This window comes from Passer montanus, unplaced genomic scaffold (assembly GCF_014805655.1).
Source record: "Passer montanus isolate IOZ18808 unplaced genomic scaffold, ASM1480565v1 scaffold28, whole genome shotgun sequence".
In the NCBI taxonomy this organism is placed as follows: domain Eukaryota; kingdom Metazoa; phylum Chordata; class Aves; order Passeriformes; family Passeridae; genus Passer; species Passer montanus.
In genome coordinates, this window is record NW_024367483.1 from 8,461,752 (window position 1) to 8,484,273 (window position 22,522).

Consider the following 22,522-nt stretch of genomic DNA (forward strand, 5'->3'; position numbering starts at 1 on the left):
AAGGAACAGCAAGTGGTCACCCTAGTTTTGGTACGAACCCAAGTACAAAACTGACTGTGAGCTGGTGGTGACTTGGTGGGGCTCAGAGCTGTGAGCACATTTGAAATGGGAACTAAACAAACATTTACTTAAAGCTCTATAAGCACGTGTTATTCTACAAACTCATGCAGGCTTGGGAGCTTCAGATGTGGATGCAGGTCAGGATTAGGCAGTGGCTCCAAGCCAAGCTGCAGATGCACTTTGAATTCAGATTCAGAGTACTGAAACTTTGTGTGACAAATACAGGGGATTTCAACCCTAAATATTAGCTTATAATTCCAAAATACACCACCCTAATGAATAAAAAAGAAACCTATATGAACCACCAGATATTTGCTATTTCATGACCAGTTAAATAGTTAAAAGTGTTAAACTGTATTAAAAGAAATGCCCTAGATGTGGGTGGAAATGGAGGGCAAGTGCTGAAGACTGCAAGTACCAGCAGAGCAACAGCTCTCATGTAGGCTGGAGAGGAAGAGAGGGAGTCTGTGTGAGATACAGGATTTGGCAAAATGAAGAAGCTGTGAAGAAGAGTCGGAAGGGCTGGGTTTTTAAAGTTATGTTCGACTGTTTTTAAGTTATATTCCTCACTCACACAGCCCAGACACCCCTTGCCATGGAATGTTCACAGCTCAAACATAGGCTTAGAGAAAAGTTTAATGGAAAGGCAAACTGTTTTTATTAAAGGCAATAGGTGCCGCTGAGCTTTGGATATATCCTAGTTGTGATTGGGAAAGCTTGGGGAGACAACTTCACACCCCATGAGACTTTAATCTTTCTTACTCCAGACCATGTATGTGGGAAGCAACATGTATTTTACTCTGAGGAAGCCTGGGGTAGGTAGGGAGATATCATGAAGGGGTTCCTACCTGGAATCTGTGCCTTAAAAAGCCTTTAGCAGCACTTAGCTTTGCAGCCTTGTCTGAACTAAGTCCTTATAGAAGCACTGGAAACCAGATCAGCCTTGCTTTTAGAGTGTCCCACGTGCTTAAGCAGCTAAAAATTCATTATTAAATGTATTATTTACACGTAACAAATGGTTCCCCTGGCATTGCTAGTGGGAGAGGAGGAGTCCTGGTGGCTGCCTCACCTTGATTTTCAGCGAGTCGGTGTCGTACGGGCTGGGAGTGAAGTCGGTGTGCACCTTGGCTCGGCCGCAGAAGGGGCCGTTGTAGGGCACCTCGTCCTCCAAGCGCAGGCTGTCCCTGTTGCTCGTGCCATCCGAGCAGCTGGTCACCCCACCTGGGAGAGAGGCAGCTTGAGAGACCAAACACCCAGACATGCAACCCTGCACAGCAGCCCAAAGGAGGGGGTTCAAAGCCACAGAATCAGAGACAGAGCATATCCTGTGTGGGTTTGACACGTTCCAGGATAACTACATTCAATAAAAATCATGCTACAAGAGACAGAGCAAAATGGGTAGGAGATCTTTCATTAATAGCTTCCCTAAAGTAATCTTTTTCTGGTGATGATACTAATAGACTACGCACTTTATTTACAGACTTTCTGAAATATTACCTCTGCAGATTAATAAAATGTACCCTAAAAGTGCAATTTAAGGAATTAATTCTGCTGAACTTCTCCTGTTTATTCAGAGAAATGAAAACAAGTACTGTAGAAGTTATTTTATTTCATTCCAGAGCTAGCTGAAACATCAAAGGAACCTGCATTGCAGAGGGAAATTTTAATCTTATCAACATTTCTGCCTGTCATTTTATCCAAGTTGAGCAATAAAATATCAGCAGAGTAATTCAAGCAAATTTGAGCAAGCTCTGCAATATCCCATCCAAATATGTTTTTAGATAAGAGCAGCAGTGTATTGGAAGTAAACTCCCATATACGATTTTCACAAATCACGTCACAGAAAATGATCATAAAAATGGTTTTGTTTGAGGTGATTGCTTAAGTGCACAGCTCCATCTCAGGGCCAGATTAACTCTAAGTGCAAATGGTCTGGACTGCAGCTCCAGTCAGCACTCAGGGCTCAGGCAGTGCCTGCACAGTGGCACAGCAGGGATAGCTGTGGCCTGCCACCCCGCAGATATCCACAGCAGGGCAACACAGAGAGAGGTGGACGCACATTTCTCATCAGACTCCTCTGACCAAGGCTACCCTGCTAGGGAGGGTTTTCAGTGGGTTTCAGGTGGGCTGGGTCTCTCTGCATCATGTCCCAAAGCTGCCAGGTGAGACCCACATCTGCCACCATCTCAGAGAGACTTTGTCAGCCTCACCTCTCCAGGACAAAGGATGAACTCACAGCCAGCCAGGACAGGATGCTTGTGTGGCTGCACCCAGTGATTGCAAACCCAGCACTAAGGCAGTGATAACCCCACAAAAATGTATGGTGTATGTATACCAGCACTATGCCCTATAATTAATGTTATTTTTTTTCTTCAGTTAGTATTTCCACTCTTAAAAACACTCAATCTATTTCTGGATAGATGTATACCTACCCTAGCTGCTACCCATTTAACCAAATTACACTTTGTCTGCCAGAATGAAGAGCTCTCTACCATCACATTTTTGATCACCAGCTCTGATTCCACAGACATAAGCAACAACTATATTGATCCAGTGACTGAATAAGAAGTATAGGTGTCTTGTACTTACTAGATGAGCTCTGGCCACTGTTCAGACTATAGAGACTTTCCAGAGAGTCACTGGTTTTTAGGGAGACCTTCTCAGTGTGTGTTCCACCACCAGGATCACTGTCTTCTTTTCCCTCTTCATTCTTTAACACAAAAATCAAATGTTAACCCCCAAGAGAATTTTTTGTTTGTTTTAAAGCATCATTGGAGATCAGCTCATTATTACACTTTATTAATAATTCTTTTGTGAGAGAAAGCATTTTAGAAGTGCATGCCTGGTACTAACCATGACCAACAGTCACCCCTAGTATTTTATGATCCTGAAGATATTCCCTCTTGATTTTGCCCCACTCTGCTCAAACAGCTAAGCTAGGAAGACTGCAACACACCATGTCAGAGCTGAAAACTTGTAAAGGGAAATTTGTGGGCAGCCTGATAAGATTTTGTCTGCTTGTCTCAGAGGAGGAAATATAAAGCTCAGTTCTGAAAGCAGGTGGTGAAGAGCTGGCTGCCACAGCTGTGTTTGGCTCTGAAGATGGTGGTTGCTTGGTGGCAGGCTAGGGACAGCTTGCACACACACTGGTGTGTTCCAGCACCGTGCTCACCACACTGCCCAGCATTCACCCCGTCCTCGAAACCCAGGGCATTTCAGAATTAACAGGTACATGTTTCTCTCACAAAGTCTAATGGTCTATGAAATTGGCCCCTTGAGTTTATCCCAATAAATCACACCTCAGGAATCACAGCCTGTTCAAAACAATAAGATCCATATTTCAGTCACAGTTAAGTTAGAGACGATGTAACAGATAAATGAAACAGGGATTATCTTTCAAAGGGAGGGACTTTTCAGTAGAATTCATCATGTTGCCAGTGCATGTGGTATCCTGATGCAACTGAAACTGCCTTCAGCACATGGTATTTGGGGAAAAATTAGTTATTCACCAGCTAGATGATGAAGCAAAGTTGGCAGTGTATGTGTGAATTAGAGACCCATACAGGTATATATCAGGCAGAGCACTGAAATGTAGAACTATACTGGTTTTCAGCAAGAACTGTGGTTGTTATAGCAGCTAGCAGCATAACAGATTAATCAGGAGGCTGGTATTGATTGTCATCATCTCCTGCAGGAACAAAGATCATGCTACATGTGTGTCCAACCAGATAATCCATTGAATTTCTGTCATGGGAATTGTTGCTTTAAATGTGCAGAAAGGAAACACAAAAATATAATATAAAGATCATTGATTGCACTTTAGAAAAAAAAAAAAAAAAAGAAAAGAAAACTAAACTAATGAAATACGGATCCTTGTCTTGGTCCTCCAAAAGGTATTTAAAGGTATCCTGTGAAAAATTATTTTCTACTTGTGACATTCCTCATTGATTTTCCTTACTTACTTGAAACTGACACATGAGATAGGATGCAGACTAGCTGGACTTTTTTAGGATTGTTAAGTGTGACATGTTTTTTTTTCTTATGGTTTTAAATTTTGTAACTTATTATACTTATATAATAAGTACTTATACTGTTATACTTAACAGATACAAAGTACTGAGAAAACAGGGTTTTCAATATGTGCAAGTTTGAAACATTATTTTTTATGTTTAATAAAGATAGTTTCACTTAGATAAGGTAAAAGGAGATAAGGCATATGAGTTGGAATTCTCTAGGATGCTGGCTGACCTTTACAAAGTGGACTTCAGAAATAATTCTTGTATCGGGAGATAAATTCTTCTAATTAAGCTTTTTGTACACACTGAGCATCAGACTGATTATGGGGCTCAACCAAAACTCCCTTGTGTCCACATGATGAATTTTTTTTGTGCTCATATACACATGCTCATACAAGTGCTCTTTGATGAAAAAGCAAAATTAAATGAAGTAAAATTCTTAGGACTCTCTTGGGCCCTTACTGTGTGATTTGTGTGTACACTAAAATGCACATGAAAGAGCAGGTACATACCAAAAGCTGGCTTAATTCAGTATGTGTTGTTACCTTGGCTTTATGGTTTGTCACAACTGAGGACAGTTGAAACATGAACAGAAAAAATGCACATATTTTTACTACTTCACATGTATTTCCAACAAACACAAGGCTCTTAGGCTGTATTTACCATCTCCTCAGAGAGTGCCTTGATGTATTTTTTACCCATCTTTTTCTTCATGGTAAGTGAAATGGCTCTCATCTTCTTACTCAGACTTCCTCCATTGTTTGCTGCTTTGATTTGTACTGCTTCCCCAATGTCACTTATAGTCTCCAGCTCAGATATCTGTTTTGAAATCAGAAAGTAAGCAATAACTCACCACAAAAATAAAACGCAGCAAGCTGAAGCAGAAATTACAGGGAATATTAAGGACACTAACACAGTTAGCATGACAATATTCAGCCATGGCCATTTTCCTTGGAAGCTGTGTACCTAAAGAGGTTTGCAGCTCAATACTCTATGTATGAATGACAGAAAGAAAATATATTTTATGGTAAGTAATGTTGTTTCCCATTATTTATTGTCCCTAATATCAATAAGAATTGAGGGAATTTTTGCAGAAGTCTTGAAACAAAAGTGAGACATCTGTGGGTTACTTGTAAAGTGCTGGTTACTTTGGTCATGCACCAATGTGAATTGCAAGGGGTTTATTTAATTGTTTCTATTTTCACATCAAAGTGCCAAAGTTTAGGTGGGATTCTCTTGGGGTTTTTGTTTGTTTGTTTGTTTTTGGTTTTTTGTTGTTTGGTTGGTTTTGGTTTTTTTTGTTGTTGTTGTTGGGGTTTGTTTGTTGGGGGTTTTTTTGTGGGGTTTTTTTTTTCTTTGTCAAGGCCTCAATCACTGAACAGATGCAGGTATACAATAAAGTTCTCAGCACTGCAAAATTTACACTGTCGCTTCCCAATGTTTTTGCATAACTGTCATGGGAAAGTGAACTGCAGAAATTTAAACTTTGTGTTCTACAGACCTCAGCTGAATCATCTGCCTTTGATATCGAGTGATGCCTGAAACGGTCAAAGCTCCCAAAGCTGCTCGTGCGCTGCAAAAGAAGAGAAGAAAACCTTGACTCACTGGTGCTGTTTTGCTTTGTTCTCTTATTAAGACTTAAATAAAACTGTCAAGCCACCTGTTGGTGTTAAAAATCCCTCCCATATCAGTAGACCATGAACTGCTGCATCCAGCTAGAAACAAAATATGAGGTGACTGTCGGGGAAAAGAATTATGACTGTACAGGCAGAAGTAGAAAAATAAGTAAGAGAAACAATACTGCTTCAAATACTAATTAGGTAATGGATATGATTATGAGTTCTTCTACATCTGCTTCACATTACTCATGTATGTAAATAACCATGCATTATTTGCAGGTAAGAAAGACTTGTTTATGAGTTTAAAAAAAAAGGTGTCATCATAAATATGATACAAGCAATAGACTTGGTTGTGGTGGTGTAAATTGTGGCAATTTATACAATGTATTTTTGTGGCTGGGAAGACAATTTATGATTCTTTACCATCAGGAATGAGCAAGGACTGCTGACGATTATGAATACATCTTGTCCAAAATGCACACATTGCAAAGGGAGTAAGTAACAGATAATCAGGCAGGCCTTGTGCTTTTCTTCCCAATTTTGCAATTAGAAGTTCTGATTTTTAAACATAGGTGGGTACAATTTTCTGCCATGCCACAGTTTTACTTGGCTTAACAAATTTGCATCACCTGAGCTGTGCATTATGAGACAGTGAATGGATTGCTCTGACTTCTTCTAGTTTTCACTCTTTTTGCATGTGGATAAATGACATGGGAAGGAGGGAGGTGGCACAGCAGATTTTGAGGAGTGGGTCATACAGAACTACCTGTCAGACATGCTCAGGCAGAGCTGCCTGACTCTGCTCTGCCCATGGGGGCAAGATGCATAAAATTGGCATTGATGCCAAGTAGGGAGTCTGTTTAAGTGTGGCCCCAGAAACAGCAGAATTTGGACATCTATCTACTCTACAGTGTCTTTAAGAGCTTGTTTTATGTCTTCACCAATACTCACAGCTAGATCTAGAGTGGCTTGGGTTTTTTTAAGTACTTCCCTCTTCCATACTAAATGAAAATCTTTAATGCAGTATGAGAGCTCTTGAGCAGGGTTCACTATTATACATGAGGCAATATAAACTCAGTCTATTTTTGAGTATTCAAAATCCCCCCTGGAGGAAAAAAACACTGAACAAAATAGTAAACCACAAAGTAAATACATTCTGTCTGATTTAATAAGTGATTTCAGAGTATCTGGGCTACAGCTTTTCCTGTACTTATTCATCCTTTTGCCTTGCCCATGTGATTTCAGCCAAACTAGTTCCTTGTTCCATTGCTTTCTTCCCCCACCCCCAGCCACATGAGTCATATTTGCATCTCCCCCAGATTTCTAAAGCACCCACTGTGCACTTTTCACCTGGCATCTCCAGCTCCCTCCTTTTGCTGTCAATTCAGGAACTTCACAAAAGACTTGTGAGCTCCCAGCTTTCCTGTTACAGAGTTCCAATCTTCTCCACCAGGCAAGAACTGTCATGAGGCAGCCTCAGAGGCAAAAGGGGTAGAACATCCTTTGGCCAACAGGAGAGGAGGAGCAAAGCACTGGTTTGGGAGCCAGTGCCTTTGCCTGCCTTCACACTGCAGGCACACTTAGTGCTGGCATAGACCTGCTTCCAGAGAAGATAAGGGGGAATCCCTCCTTGATGTGTTTCTCCATTTTCCCAAACTTATTTATTAACCAGTTCTGCCACCATCCCCAAAAAAATGAATATGGATATAGCAGTGGGAGCCTGAGCAGAGTCAGATGGAAGAGAAAAGTCTACTCATAATTTGGCTCCTTATTCTAAGCAGTGCAGATTAAAAGAATAATAACATCCTCTTTCCCCCCCTGCCCTATATTTCTGGGCACATCTAACCTGAAAAATATTTCCAGGCAAAGGTTATTTGAAGAAACTGACCCAGATTTGTGAATATTTTTGGACAACTATGACATTTACTATTCACTGAGGGAAATAAAAAGAAAATACAAAAATCACACAGCTCTCCTCTTAATTGATTGTAGAATCTCTGTTGTCTAAACACTGTGGTTTATTTGTTTGTTTTTACATTGTGGAACTGAAAATTACAATTTGAATTGTACATTTAATTTTATCTAAAATTCCCATAAAGAGCTTTGCTATTAAATAGATGAAGAACATCCTGTGACAAGGGGTTAGCTCAACAGTATGATATAAAACACAGCCCTGAGGATTATGGTCCTATTAGACAGGATTAACACCTTTGACTAGCTTGTCAGTGCAGCCAAATGTGCCCTGCAGCACAGACCAGGAGGGAAAAGGGAGGCTGGGATTCACAGCAATACTGGGAAGGGAAAGTATAAAATTGTCTCAGCAATCTCTAAACATACACTGACCTTTCTCTTGCATTCCAACACGTCAATATGTCAAGTAGGAATAAGTGTATATTAAAGTGCAGATGTGCTGGAAATAGTTTAAAAGGAACAAGAGGGAAAACATTGTTTAGTGTTGGTCTTACCTATAAACAGCTTGGGCACAGTTATTCTTTTTTGACCCTCGAAACAACCTTATATCCTACACGTGCAGGAGCCTGGGGCTATTTGGTAGTGTACTTCAATGCTGCTTCATCCTTATTAAATATTAATAAGGGTTACAGGATGATTTCCACTGTTCTAGATAATGGTGTTGCTGCACTGGAGAGCACTGAATAGGGCTGCTTCAGCAGTTCTCTATACTAACTTTTTCCATTAAGTAATCAATAGGCACCACCTTTTAAAAATGTATCCAACCCCATTATACTGATAACGAAAAGCAGATTTAGGAGCTCCTGGCTGCAAAGGGAATGGGACTATTACTTTCAGTAGTGTCAGTCACTGCATTAGTGTCAGGGAACACCTACTTTGTGAAGATATGGACAGGCCTTATTTCCAGGTGAAGGGAAGCTTTTAAAGTAAATGCAAAGCTACTAAGAGAAAATACACTATTGACTTTTGATACCAGGATTCAGCATCCTATAAAGTTAAGTGGTTTTTCTGGCTCAATTCATGCAAGAGCTACCCAGGGATATGTTAAGCAAATATGAATTTGCTCAGTAAAATCTGATGGAGGCATGGGCAGAGGGAGAAACAACTGTGTTTTCCCGCACAAGGACTGATCAAATAATTTCTATAAATCAACGCATTAACTTTCATCTCTTCCTGCTCAGTATTCCAAAGTAGCATATTAGAAAATATCAAAGATACTTTTCAGTATTTGAAAACCTTCTTCCTTCTCCTATATCATTTATTCCTTGAAATCCAGGAGTTTTAAATAATCCCTTTAAAGGGATAAGTGCTATGTAATTGTTGTTTATTTTAATTTGGACAGTCTGCAGTTGATTGTCTGATTTGACTGTAAATATCCTATCATTTTCCCTAGAAAATAATATGGTATGGCATGCAAATAGTAGGACAACAACAGGTTCTGCAATCCATGTCTTTCTGTTATGAAATATCCTTCCCTTGTAGGACATATCATAGGATAAGTAAGTTCTTGTCTGCGACAAACTAGTCAGAGCTTCCCTGTGTCTAAAAACAACCTTTGAGCCAAAACTGATTGCAGTTATCCCGATAAATAATCATTATGGGAGATATCCATCCCATATTTTTCTTTAGACAATTCACACTGCTCAGCAATGTGGTTGCCTGCTGTCATAAATTCTGGCCCATTATATTTTGCTTCAAGTCCTATTCAAAATATCTTTTAAATCCTGCATGTGTCAAAGGCTTTGTACTGACCCTCTCACACAAGTAAATCTCTTCAAATTCTTCCGTGCATTTTAATTTTCAGCTTCCATTCATCCTTAAACTACCCAAACCATGTAAACTGTATAGGGGCAAACGTGGACATTGGAAGTAATAAAAAGGGAGCTCAGCATGTTGCTCAATTTCCTTGCCTGCCACAGACACTTGTCTTCTTCCCTCTTTTTTGAGAGCAGACACAGCAGCCCTCGAGAGAACAGCCTGTTCTTGCTGCTCTGATTGATGGAGATAAGTGGAGATCAGGATTTGATTCGTTTGTTCTATTCCCTGATGGTTCTAGTCCCTTCAGAAGAAGGAGACCACTCTGAGAATGAAAGAATTACCAAGTAGGGAAGAATATTTCCACTCTGCTAGCTTATCTTCTTGCATAGATAATCAAAAGAATTGTCTCCTACTTTCCCAGATGGCAAGATAGCAATTTATAGCTTTTTGGATGTTCTGTGGAAAAAAACCCCACAAACCAAACACCACCAAAAAAATCCTCACTTCTGTATAAAGAATGAGAATTTGCATAAAAGATTAAGCAACTCTCCAAAGGGTAAGGGAAGCAACAAAAGAGAAAATATCATGACCTCTGTACCACAGGGAATTTTTCCTATTTACACATTAGTTACACATACGGAACTTCTGACCACTAACCAACACATTAATATAACTTTATAGCCCACATGAAACGCGGCCTAAACCTTGCACTTCACCAGTCAAAAGCAATAAAAAAGATACAGCTTGTTCCTGCTAACTCAAATAGAGCAATCTACTGAAATGGCATTTTTAACTGGCTTAAAAATGACTCTATAAAAGACTGGTTGTTATCATGGCCTGGTGTTCAGTAGCTGCATGGACGTGGGGGAGAGAGGGGAGCAAAGTGGACTTTGAACAGAACTGCCACCATGAAGCCTCAGATCAAACACCCTAATTTTAACAGTGGAAAAGCAAAGCTGAATTTAAAAAATAGGTTAATCATAACTAACACTCCTCCAGGTGAACAAACCGCGCTCTCCAAAGTAAACACTGAGCAGCTGTTTTATCAGTGCCTCTAAGTGGTACCAGCCTCGGTGTCTCAGCCCCAAATCCCTGCTGACACGGGGCACGGAGTTCCCAATAACCCAGTTAGGGTCAGCACTAGATTCCCAGTCTCCAGTGCTTTCCAGGGGCACCTTGCCCTGGGCAAGCACTAGGGCAGCTGAGAGAAGGGCAGAGCTGCTGTTCCTGAAGTTAAACGAGGGTGGGGTTTTTTTGCAAGGTCTGTAAGTGTTCCTCTGGAAGGGGCAGCCATGTAAGACATCTGAGCAAAGAGGCAGTTCAGTCTGGCAGTTCGGTCTGGCAAAAAAAAATGCGCTGTGTTGGTTAAACAACTTTGTGAGGGACTAAATAAGGAAGCAATTTAGGAAATGCCAGTCTTAACACTCGGAAAGTTTTGTGCAAGGGACTATTGCAAAATGTTCAAGGAGGGGAAGGGACCTGACTCCACTTTCTTTAAATGCACATTGACCCTGAGTTTTGAGCACCATCATTCCTGTCCAGTTGCTGCAGAGCATTCCCAGTTCCCAATGAGAAAAGTCACTCCAAGTGCTCTTCTGGCAGTCTGTCCAATTCTGGGAGTGTGCACACAGGTATTTGCAATAATTATGTAATTAAGACTTTATTATTTATATGACATTTAATTAAAAGTGACTTTCAGTGGCACACAAAACCATGAAAAGAAAATGACTTTAAAAGAAGGTTAAGGATGTGTGACAAACTCAGAGGAGCTATGAAAATGACAGTTAAGGATTTGGCATGATGTGCACTTCCACCTCCCTGCCATCCTTTTTCTACCCTTCATTCACATATGGGCAGAAACACCGAGGGATGAGCCTTGAAATCCACCCTCCACAAAACCATCACTGCAGTAGAGGGGAGCACTGCCTGAGTAAAGGCTGGTTAAACACTACATAAGCATTGCAGGCTTTGATCTTTAATCCCTTAAATACCAACATCTTTCCTCTCCTGAAACTTCCTCCTCTTCAAACCCGCAGAATTCACAGACGAATTCTCACATTTTAAAACCAAATCACTTAGCAGCTTCAATTAAAGTCCTTTCCCTGCTTACTTAAACAGCATGATTTTAATAATGCTGCATGTTATCTAGGTCCTGACCTTGCAGGGTTTTGCTGGATTTCCTGTGTGAGAGAAATTACTCACAAGCATGTTTGTCTCAATTGAAGACAAAAATACATATGCCCGAAGAGGAGCTGAGAAGAATCCAGCCCCAAAAATTCAGTTTTACAGGGACCCCCAGCACACTCACAAGTGGGGCAACCAGCATGCACTGGCAGAGGAGGTGGGAATCTGGCTGTTCAGTGGAAGATGTTCCTTCAAACAACCTTCCGGATGAAAACAAGATTAAAAAAATAACCTTTAAGCCACGGTCAAGCCTGACCATCCCAAAAGCTCGTTTGTTCTTTTTCTGAAGAGTAAGCAAACTTCGGAAAGCCCTTACACGAGTCTCACTGCCCTACTGCAGTCTTACCCTTGACAACAGGTAATGACCAACAATAAGCTAATTCCAAGAAACTTGGGGGAGGGGGCCAGAAAGAGAGTTAGTTTTTATTACTTTTAAATGAGTGTTTGATACATCATCTTGGTTCCTCTGATTAATGTTCGCAGCAAACTCAGCCATTGGAGTTGTAATGTTTCTGCAAGCTTCCCTACAGCAAAGCCCAGCCATTAATTCAGTGGCATATGTCAGCTCAGCAGAGCAAGGTCACTCTTCTCTTTCAAGGGGAACCTTTTTAGAAATAATAAAACTGACAGAAAGTTCTTTTTTGCATGCTTTATGTCACCTGAGGTTGAGTGCTGCAGTTAATATCACAGAGCTTATAAACATTCCCATCTTCAGCAGTCTCCAAACCCACCGGGCTCTTAGAACCTCAACATTTTTTTTTTTTTAAGTAATATAGTGACAGCTTTATGCAGGGCAGATATACAGTATGTAATCCTAAATGAGTAAAAAGTAAGTAAAAAATGAACAAATCTTTTCTTGGGCATTTTAGAGGAGAAATTTTGGAAGACACTAAGGACTGCTGATACTGCAGGATGTTAGTGCTTAGAGAAAAAGATGTGGGATTAGGGATTTTATCTCCGTGGATCCTTGCATCTTTGGATGAAGGGAGGAAATTTTAAAATGCACCAGTCCACCTTGTTTCCATGTCATTGCTAACTGATACTGTATAGGCATGTGATGTAAAGAGAGTCCAAATTTAATTGATCTATTATGGAATGATTTTGAATTTGTAAGATGTCCTAGTCATCTGCTATGATAACTAACTGCAACTGGAACTTATTTATCGGGGTACAAATATTGTGGAACATGATAAATAAAATAACTAGCTGAAGAATAAAATCCAAACAATAGGCCATTTTTCCCCCTCATTATCTCCCTTCAGACATCCTGACTACACTTGATTAATGAATCCATAGTGAGATTAGCTGAAATTGCCTTAATGGAGATGCACTACAGTAGAGAAGCAAAATTCAGTGCAGTATCTATCATCAGTCACTGTGAATTTGAGTGCTTCATCAGATCTATCTGTCCATTTATTTAAATCATTTTTATATTGGACAACAAAGCAAAAAAAACCAACAAAGAAATAAAATACTAGGTTAATTAGAGTGGGTTAACTTTTGACTGCTGTGAAATGTAAACTAGGGTCACCATTTTTGCTCTTTCTTGTGTCCTCCCTTGTCAAATGGCTGTGTTCCAATGTTGGATTGTTGTCATCCATAGCCAAAGTTATCCTTATTGTCCAGTTGAAGAAAGCAGATGTGGCACTTCACAACAGCTTCTCAGGCTTCAAAAACTGGACATGCTCACACAATTTATGCCTGGGAATCCTAAATATGCTCCTGGGAATTTTGAACTCATGCGTTCAGCAAGCTTTTGGTTTTATATGGAAGCTGAAAGAAGGTTGTCAGTTCAGGGTTTCCATATGATTTGGGAGTGTGTAAGAATCCTTCTTAGTGCACAAGTTATAATGTATTAAATTCCATGTTTGCTTTGTAGTGCAAGATCTATAATTGCAATCCTAGGGGGAAAAAAAATAAATCTAGGAATCTGAAGATATCATTCTGATTCTGTTAAGGTCACTCCAGAAAAGGAATTAATACAATCAACAGCTCACCAGGGTAGCAGTAAGGGCACATCAATTCCCCTTTCTCAATTTGATTATCTCTGTGGCATGAGTTGTGATCACAGCTCGGTGGAAAACTACAATTTCATTTCATGAAAAACAAGTGTACCAGGTGCCTGAAGTGTGTTTCATTCTGACACATGAGAAGAGTGAGACTGAGCATTTTCCCCCTCCCCTGCTCCAGCAGCCTGCACGAGAACCACACGTGGTGGAGAGATGCTCACCAGTGAGGTGCCGCTCCTGAGGCAGCGACACCAATGAGGGCTTTGAGGTGTTCTTTGAACCCCGATTTAAGGACAGGCTCCAAATCCTACTGAAATCAGCCCTATCACTGCAAAGGGAACTCTACCAACTACATTATTTTAAGCTATCTTGAAGGGGTAGAAAGATGTTGCCTCTTCCCGTTCCTTCAGATACCGGCTAAAATCGCAAACACAAAGACATTTTCAAACATTTTACCACAATTACCAAGATATATTAGTCAAGCAAATGCAAACTCCATTACAGAGACAGGAAGAAAATAATGTAAACATGCCAGTAATCAACATCAGAAGAGCTCTGCCACATGCTTGTGCTAGAGCTGAATGCCTGCTCTACCATCGTCAGCCATTTCATGCAACCTCTCCACAGGTTCTGAGCTGCTCAACCATCAGTGAACCACGTCCCCTTTCCAGCTTTTTGAAGTGGTTTTTGAACATTACATCTGATCTTAAAGAAGGAGGCAGAGAGACAGAAGTGTAAGAGCAAAACAGCACAGCTGTGGCCAGTGAAACCACTCAGGAGCAGTAGAGGCCAGCATCCCCTTTGCACAGGTGCAGGCAGCACAGGAAGCCACATGAGCTCGCTCAGCTGGCTCGGCCACTGTTGTCCCCTCCTCACACATCTGCTTTGGGCTCTGCTGTTGCTAAGTGAAGCTGATTTCTTTGTCTCATGGCTGCAGCCTGTCAGTGACACATCTCCATCTCTGTCTCAAACATAATAGTACAGAGAAGACATGAGACTGCAGCGTGTTTTCTGGTTGAGCACAACTCCTCTGGTGTTTATCCTCTCCCTGAAGAAGCCATAGGTAGCACTGCAGAAAAACCTCAAGCCAAATACTCAATTATTCAGGGACTCATGTCCCACTTGTCCTTCAACATACCTGGAAGAACAGCAAACCTACCACAGCTTCTGATGAGGCCAGCATGGACAAGTAAAGGAACTCTCACAGTTCTTAAGGAAGTGACCATTCAGCACCTCATGGAAATCAAGTTCAGCAGTGTTAGGTTACATGGCTGTTCTTGTGACGCTGATAAAAGAGATTAAAACAAAGAAGGGTAGGAAAAGGACTAAAACTCCTCCCAGAAGACATAATGGTGCAAACCATCAGGTCACTAGAGCTTCTGGCCAGAGAACACTTGCCAGCTTCAGTGCTGGGTGATGAGATAGAAGACCCTTTGCTCTTGAATTTCAGCTTTCCAGAACATGTTATGACTGGCAGTTAAGCAGCCTGAAAACTCTGTACAGGTGAAGTCATTATCCAAATTTCTGTGTATCCGTGCAATAAACTAAAGTATGAAAGTATGGAGAGGAAAAATAGCAGAAAGGTATTTATTGTGCAGAGTCAAAAACTCAGCTTCCCTGAAGAAGTCTCCAAACTTTTCCACAGGCTGGAATTTCACTCTAAGGTTTAAGAAGGAGAAAAATAGTAAGAACATGCTCTTGGGTGCAATGCAAGGGGAATAAAATTTTTTAAAAAGCTTTAGAGTAAGCATACTAGAAGGTTTAGAGTAAGCATACTAGAAGGTTTAGAGTAAGCATACTACAGAAGAGATTTCACTTACAAAAAAAGATAAATGGTTATTCATCTTCCTGTGGAATAACAACAGGCATACAACACACCTCTGATTCATGAAAGAAAGTTTTCCATTAGGATGGTTTCAAGGATATATGATATGCTAAATATTCAGAACATATATAAGCTGTAGCCTGGTGCCAAGCAGCAAATGTTGAGCAAAACCACTGACACTGCCAATTTGTGGAACAGAATATAACTGTTTCTAACAACTGGAGTAACTGCTGTTTTTGTTGCAGCCTTTCGGCAGAGAAAGCTTAAGGCATATTGTGATTACAGAGACCCAGAAGACTGTTTTTCCCCTTCTCAGGAGTGGGTATTCCCAGCAGGTTCTACCCACATAGCAAGGGATTGATTCTTCTGGCTGAAGTGTTTGTGGCCACCCAGAAAGTGCCTTTACAGCTGCCAAGTGATGGCTTTATGACAGCTTTTGTCTGAATTTACGCTGTGACATAGATTGCTAGACGAATATGGAAGTACAGGAAACAGTAGGCCACATCCTCTGCTAGTCCTGCCTATCTATTGTCACTGCTTTTTTACCAGCAATGACAGGTATCCTGACCAATGTTTACTTTGGGGTATTTTGATTTTCCTAGAAACACAGCAAGTAAGTCAACTGCTCTTAAGCCACTCTTAATGAATTAGGAGTCAGCTAATGCTGATTTATGTCACCTTGGTAGTTGTGCTGTGTTACGTATCAGAGAGCAGAATTATAAATGCTGTGGCTGATAGTCTGGTTTCTAAAAATGCCTGGATAAGGTGGTTCAGACAGACTTTTTGAAATGTTCCTACTTGCTTAAGAAAACAAACAAAACCCTGGATTTGTTACTGTAAGCAAAATTAATATTAATGTGTAAATATTCTATTCAGAAGGTTGCACTCACTTGTTTTAAAATATTCTGCTATAAAGGACTTAAGCCTGGCTAGTGAAGGAAACCAAGACAGGGAAGAAACAAGAAATTAAATGAGTATTGTGCCAAGTTGACAAAAATGTCAAAAGATGCTTTAATCAAGGGAACACACAAAATACATCAGTACTGGAACAGGCCATAGATATAATTTTTCCTTTGTAGCAAAAGCTAGCCAAGAGTTGTGAAAGTCCTTAATGAGACTATGTCTTGATGTGAGCATCAAAATGGGGAGTCTGGTCATCCTGATCAGCCTCCTGCCAAGGGCCAGGTGAGAGGTGGCTGTTCTTTCCCCACAAACACTCTGGACCTTTACTTCCTGCTGAGCAAACAAAATTCCTCAAATTTCAATAGCTTTCTAGAAGAGATATGTTAACATATATGTTAAGACACAACTTTCTGAAGCTGCTCATGAAAATAAAGAATAAATAGCTGATGACTGAGAAGCATGATGATAATATAAGTAAAGAAAAAGCAGAAGTAAGAGAAGCAGTAATATGGTTGTAGAACCACCCACTCACACAAGGAAAATAACCCAAGGTTCACTTTAACCTTGTTCCAGTATTTTATGAAGCCTAGGGGAGACAGAAAACACTTTCTGAATTGTCACCTGCAATCCCTCCTTTCCCCATCTACACACACATGGTTTTTACAAGTATCATTATTTTTCTCTGAACCCCCCTACTAAAGGCCCACAGGTATTTACACCACAAACCAGGTTCTTAAAAATACTTCCCAGATGTTGTCATCTGTTCCTGCTTATTTACCAGAGCTCAAATGGATTTTGACAAACAGTCTTTGCTCAAGAGGCAATGCAGTAAAGCCCTTTAATGACAGAACTATGTGTCATCTTTGCCTATAAGCATAAATTTGCACAGCGGGCAGTGCGGTGAAAACAGCTTATCATCAACTCATCACCTCTCATCATTGTTAGAATGAAATGCAAATGGAAACGAACATCACTTCAGTCATGGTTGTGAAAATTAGCATCTGTGACATTAGCAGTGGCTCATTTATTATGCACTCAAAATTTCAGGGGGAAAGAAAAGAATATAAAACTTTATAACTCTACCAGTCTTTACCTTTGAAATAAAATTAAAACCTTCAGCTTTCCCCACTCAAGGATAAATCCTAGTTAATATTCATTAACACTGAGCAATCTCTTCACTGCAGATCTTGTCCTACAGAAGTTCTAATTATGTCTCGAATTATTTTTGGTGTTTAGGTTTGCTGTACCTATTTTCTATTTTCTTTTCTTTGATAAGTATTCCCCACTGGAGAGGCACGAGCCACGGTCCGAGAAAAGTGCAGCACCAAAAAACTTGCTTATAGCATCTGTCTGCATTACAGGTTCCAAACACTTAGGCAAGCAATAAACTTTACTCAGATAATCCTGCTGAAATCAATGGGATCACAGCTAATTTATTCATTTAAGTTAGAATCAAGATCAGCCTTTTGTGAAGAAAATATAAAAAGGTGAAATTCTGGCCTCAAGTCTATGGTAAAGATGTGCATTGATTTCTGCGATGTCAGGGTTTCATTTTAAGCTTATAAAAAGTAAAATTACTGCTATGAAATTGTACTAGGGAACAAATTTGCATATTAAAATGTTTCCTCCCGTTGGATTTGCCACTCTTTTCTCATAACCCTGAAAACAAATAATGGTTTATCACCTAAGTAAGCAAATATTGATTTAATTAGAAGCTTGGACATCTTTTTGCCTAAACAAAATGCAGAGGCATTGACCCTGAATTGTCTTACACACCAGAAGTAAACTGAGTTTAAAGCACCAAGTGCATTTGGAAGCAGAATAAGGAAACAAAAACGTCTCAAACCTTTAGCATAAACATAGATCAACTGTCATGTAGAATAATGACACAAGACTTTCTTCAGTCAAGCCAGAAAAAATGGCACAAAGTCGTCTTTGCTTCACGTTGAAGTAAAGCCAAGAGTCATCAGGCAGTTCTGAAGTTTGCTGTGTCCGGAGGAATAGGGAAGAGAGAGAGAGAAAGGAGTAGGTTCGGCCCAGCACATTACATGTGCTGGCAAGTGGGCAAGACAATGTAGGGATATTTTACAGATTATTTGCACCTGGACAAATGTGCAAAGCAGTGCGAAGTGGAATGCAGAATAGCTGTGAAGTGCTTTAATGGGGTTTTATGTGTATGCTGCTGCCTGAAGGGTGTACAGAAGAGAAGGCTAGAACCTGTGTAATTTGTTTGAGTGTTTTTTTCTTACCGTCATTCTAAATCTGCTTCATTCCACTCCCCAGATGCACTGACATCTGTAACATTGTAAGGCTCAGAGAGGCTGAAATCCAGGTGGTTTCAGGACTCTTTCTTTCATCCTCCAAGTCAACTGCTCTCCTCCTCCCCAGCTCTCTGAGAGGTGCTGGGACAGACTGCACAGACCCAGAGCTGAAGCACATCTAGGACATGTGTCCTTGCCCCACCTGCTTTCTCACTCTGCCATGATCCAGGAGTGCAGGAGCCACACGCTGTCCCTGCAGTGAGCCACTCCAGCCATCAGCGTGACCATGGACCTCAGGGCTTTGTGCAAGACCTACTTTGTCTGACCTCACCTGCCCACAAATAATTCTGCAGTTCTGAGCAGCTGCACTGTGTAAACCAAGCTGTGTCTCATCTGGCAGAAATGAAAGGAGGGCAGGTAAGGACTCCCTGAAGGGAGGGATGGGAGATGCACACGTTCTGCTGTGGTAGAAAGTCATTTAAGGTCCTGGATAGACAGGTTAGATCAGATAGGCTTGGAATAGAGAGCTTCAATCCTTCAATTGGTTGAATTACTTCAACATTAAGCAGGGTATTTTTAACCCTTAAGACTTTTCCTTTATAATTCAGCTTCCTAAGCTGTTATACAAGGTGTAAATATGCACTACTATGAACAGCTACAATGCTAAACATTTGCAAAGGATCAGAATCATTCCAGTAGCTTTTTCAAATGCACTTCTGTCTCATTTTTCTCAGTTTTCTCTGGAATGACACCTGGTTTAGATGTCTTTTTGCCTAACAATGAATATTTATTTATATAAAATCATTCAGTAGTTATATGCATATCCATGAATACATAAGAACTGCCAGACACTGAAAAAAGTTATTAGCATGGCTGCAGCGCCACTGAAATCTTGCTGAATGACAAAAAAACCCCTGCAAAACTATTTTGTGGCATAGATTAACTTTTTCATAGTGTACACTGAGAGTGCTAAAATAGATTTTTGTCTATGCAGCATCTAACACATCTGCAGAAGTCCCTTAAGCACCACAATAATAAATAAGGTGAATGAATTGCACATAGTGAACAGTGAGATACTGAACCTGTATTACTCTTGCATTGGTCATTGAACTGCCTAACTCCATGAGGGGCTTTATACAGGGACAGCAAATTGCCTTGAGAAAGGCTTTAACACCAGCCTTCTGTGATATTCACTTATCTTTATCAAAAGGCATCGATTCATGCCAGTATTCTTCACATTAGAAAGTAATAAAACCAAAAGAATTAAAAATAAAATACTGGTGAAACACTCTAATTAACACACAGAAATTTGTACAGTTGTGGTAAAGACAAGTAGTCACCATGGTTAAGATTCAGTTACCTAAAAAGATCTTTTTGGTGTCCCCTTTGAGGGTCTAAGGCTGCAAACCTGATTTTGACTTTAATTTGAAATGAAAAACAGGCCTTATGGCTCTCTCACAGGTCTGTGTGGGTGTGTTGCAGACCTTGGGATGTCTAAGTAGCCTAAAGGCAAGGTGAGGTAGCCCAAGACCTGCCCAGTGGTGATGGTATCACGCTGTGTGAGCATGAGGAGGTACCAAACGTGGCAGGCACAGAGCAGGGCCAGCCAGGACGTGACCTACAGCGGTCACTTGTGAAATCCTGTAACTTCTCCAAGAGGTGAGGCCTTGTGTCCCATCTTACCCAACTCAGCATTAAGCAACTTGAGTATTTACGTTGCTTCCCTGGGACAAGTTTTGAAATGTGCTACAACCAGCCAAGATTCCTGTTCTATGCAGTGTGGGTCTGTCTGCTCCCCTGCCCTGATTGTGAGCAGCAAATCCTGCAAAAGCATTCCCCTTGTGGAAAGTTTCTGTATAAAAATGGGCCTTTAAAAATAAAAATCAGACTATTGTTAAGGAATGCCTTGTTTTGGAAGAGGAGAGTGGCCAAAACTGGCTTTTGAAAATATTTTAAAGACAGGGAAACAAAGCCCATTTCCAGAGTCTTTCATGGTAATTTCTTGTTTAATCTCTAATATAATTAGGTATTAATTATAATTCTTCCCTGCCATTAAAACACAGTATTATGAAGGAGCAGGAAAAAAATGCATACCCAGCCAACCAGTGCAATGCTTTAAAAAAATATTAAAATGTGGGGGAAAATAGTATCAAAATCACTTCAAATCCATGGAAAAAGCCATTAATTTGAACCTTTAATGAGTCATGGTCTAAAATTGCAAGCACAGTCTACAAAAGCCAATGCTGTGTGAAACCAGAAGACCTCCTTGCTGAAACAATGTCTGCAGTAATCTCTTAGGACACAGAAGTCACTAAAGGAGGTCTATTCCCAAACAATGAGAAGGTGGATCTGTAAATTGGGGAACACCAGTTGTTGAGAACAGAGAAATACTAAAAGGCTTTTCTAATCTCTTTGTTAAATTTTCAGCACTGATAAACTGAGGCAGAAATGGAGGCTGAAGTACTCAGGTTGAGCAGTAGCTGTTGCACTGCAGCCTTACAAGATTCTACAATACTTGTACAACACAATGCACAGAGGTTATTTTTCACTCACTCAATCCAGGGCAGGGACTGAAAATAAATTTTGAGCATCAGACACATCCTTATGCATCTTGCAAAACCCTCACTTCCTTTCTTAGAATTCCAGATTGTGGATAGTGTCCAGTGTAGCACATAGTCAGTTTACTTAGAGTATTTCTTTCAGACTGATATTTTAATGATTCCCAGAGAAATTAAGATGACAAGCACTGATTGCCAAGTACCCTCTTCTCCTATGGTTCTGGTGAAGCAAAAGCAAATTTATTAAAATAAGGAACAAATTCAATAGCTTTTTAATTTTTCACTGATTCTCACACCTCTTTTCTGGGACATTATTGGTTATCATAGATGAAATGGAGAGAGGGGATTTTAGGTACCCATCTGCTAAAGACTGATGCAGAGTATAAAACAACAAAGTGCAGCACCAGAATTCTTTAGCACAGCTATAGCAGCTTCACAATGATGATCCCTTGAATTGGATCTTTACTACTATAAAGTGTGTATATGCAAACAGATTCCTGAGATTATAGCACCAAGGTACTTCCAACCACATAAAAAAATCCTGAAGCTGGGATTTAAGAGGAAATCCTTGTATTAAAAATTGTTAAGAATTCCTGTTATGATTATTAATTGGCAGCAAAAACGAGACATTCTTACCTTTGGCTTTTGGCTTTTCTCCTTATCAGATGCATTAGATGGTTTTCTCTTCAGCATGTTTAACTCAGTTAATCCACTGGATGTGCAACTGCTATGAATTTGTAACCAAGCTAAGAGCAACGGAAGGCACTCCGGACGTGTGCATTGGTTATGCAGTTCCTTTTTCTACCAGGATGTGACTTCACACAGCTGCCTTGTGGCATGGGGGAGCAAACTGAATTCTTCCTTTGGGGAGGGGGTGAGGAAGGAAGGAAGGAAGTGACGGGGGACAAGAAAAAGAGAGGTGCACCAAGGAGATGGGTTGAAAATTAGGGCAGGGGTCAAAGTAGAAATGCTTTAAAACTTATCTGCTGCTGTGTCACCATTAGCCTTTAGTAAGATTTTGGACAACCTCAAGAAAATCATTCTCTTTTCCTCTCTCAGTTTTTCTCTCCCTAGTCTTATGGCACTAAACGCATCTTTATTTCCACCAGTGCTGGGACTTGTGTGTGAAGAAGGTGTGCTGATATTCAGAGGACCAAGAACTATTATTGATATCAGATGTGAGCTACACTGTGGGTGTAATTGGCCCCTAACTCCTCCGTTCCTCTCTTGGCTCTCCAGCAATGCAATAAAAGCAATGAGATTAAAGGTTGCTGTTTGGTAGAGAAGGGAATTATGTAAAGCCGTCTTTTTCTTTTGCATGGTGGAATATTTTTTTTGCCGTTGATCACAGAACTGGG

At 40.4% G+C, this 22,522-nt stretch overlaps 1 protein-coding gene across 1 annotated transcript in view; it reads right to left on the reverse strand.

Annotated features, from left to right (window-relative positions):
- SAMSN1 (SAM domain, SH3 domain and nuclear localization signals 1) overlaps positions 1-21,952 on the reverse strand; it is a 34,495-nt gene extending 12,543 nt beyond the window's left edge. The window contains exons 1-5 of the mRNA XM_039713279.1: positions 21,801-21,952; positions 5,578-5,649; positions 4,740-4,895; positions 2,650-2,770; positions 1,130-1,281 (exon numbers count right to left, since the gene is read on the reverse strand). Of these exons, the coding sequence (XP_039569213.1) occupies positions 1,130-1,281; positions 2,650-2,770; positions 4,740-4,895; positions 5,578-5,649; positions 21,801-21,857 (558 nt within the window). The 5' untranslated portion in view covers positions 21,858-21,952. The remainder of the gene's footprint in view (positions 1-1,129; positions 1,282-2,649; positions 2,771-4,739; positions 4,896-5,577; positions 5,650-21,800) is intronic.
- Positions 21,953-22,522: the final 570 nt, after the last annotated feature.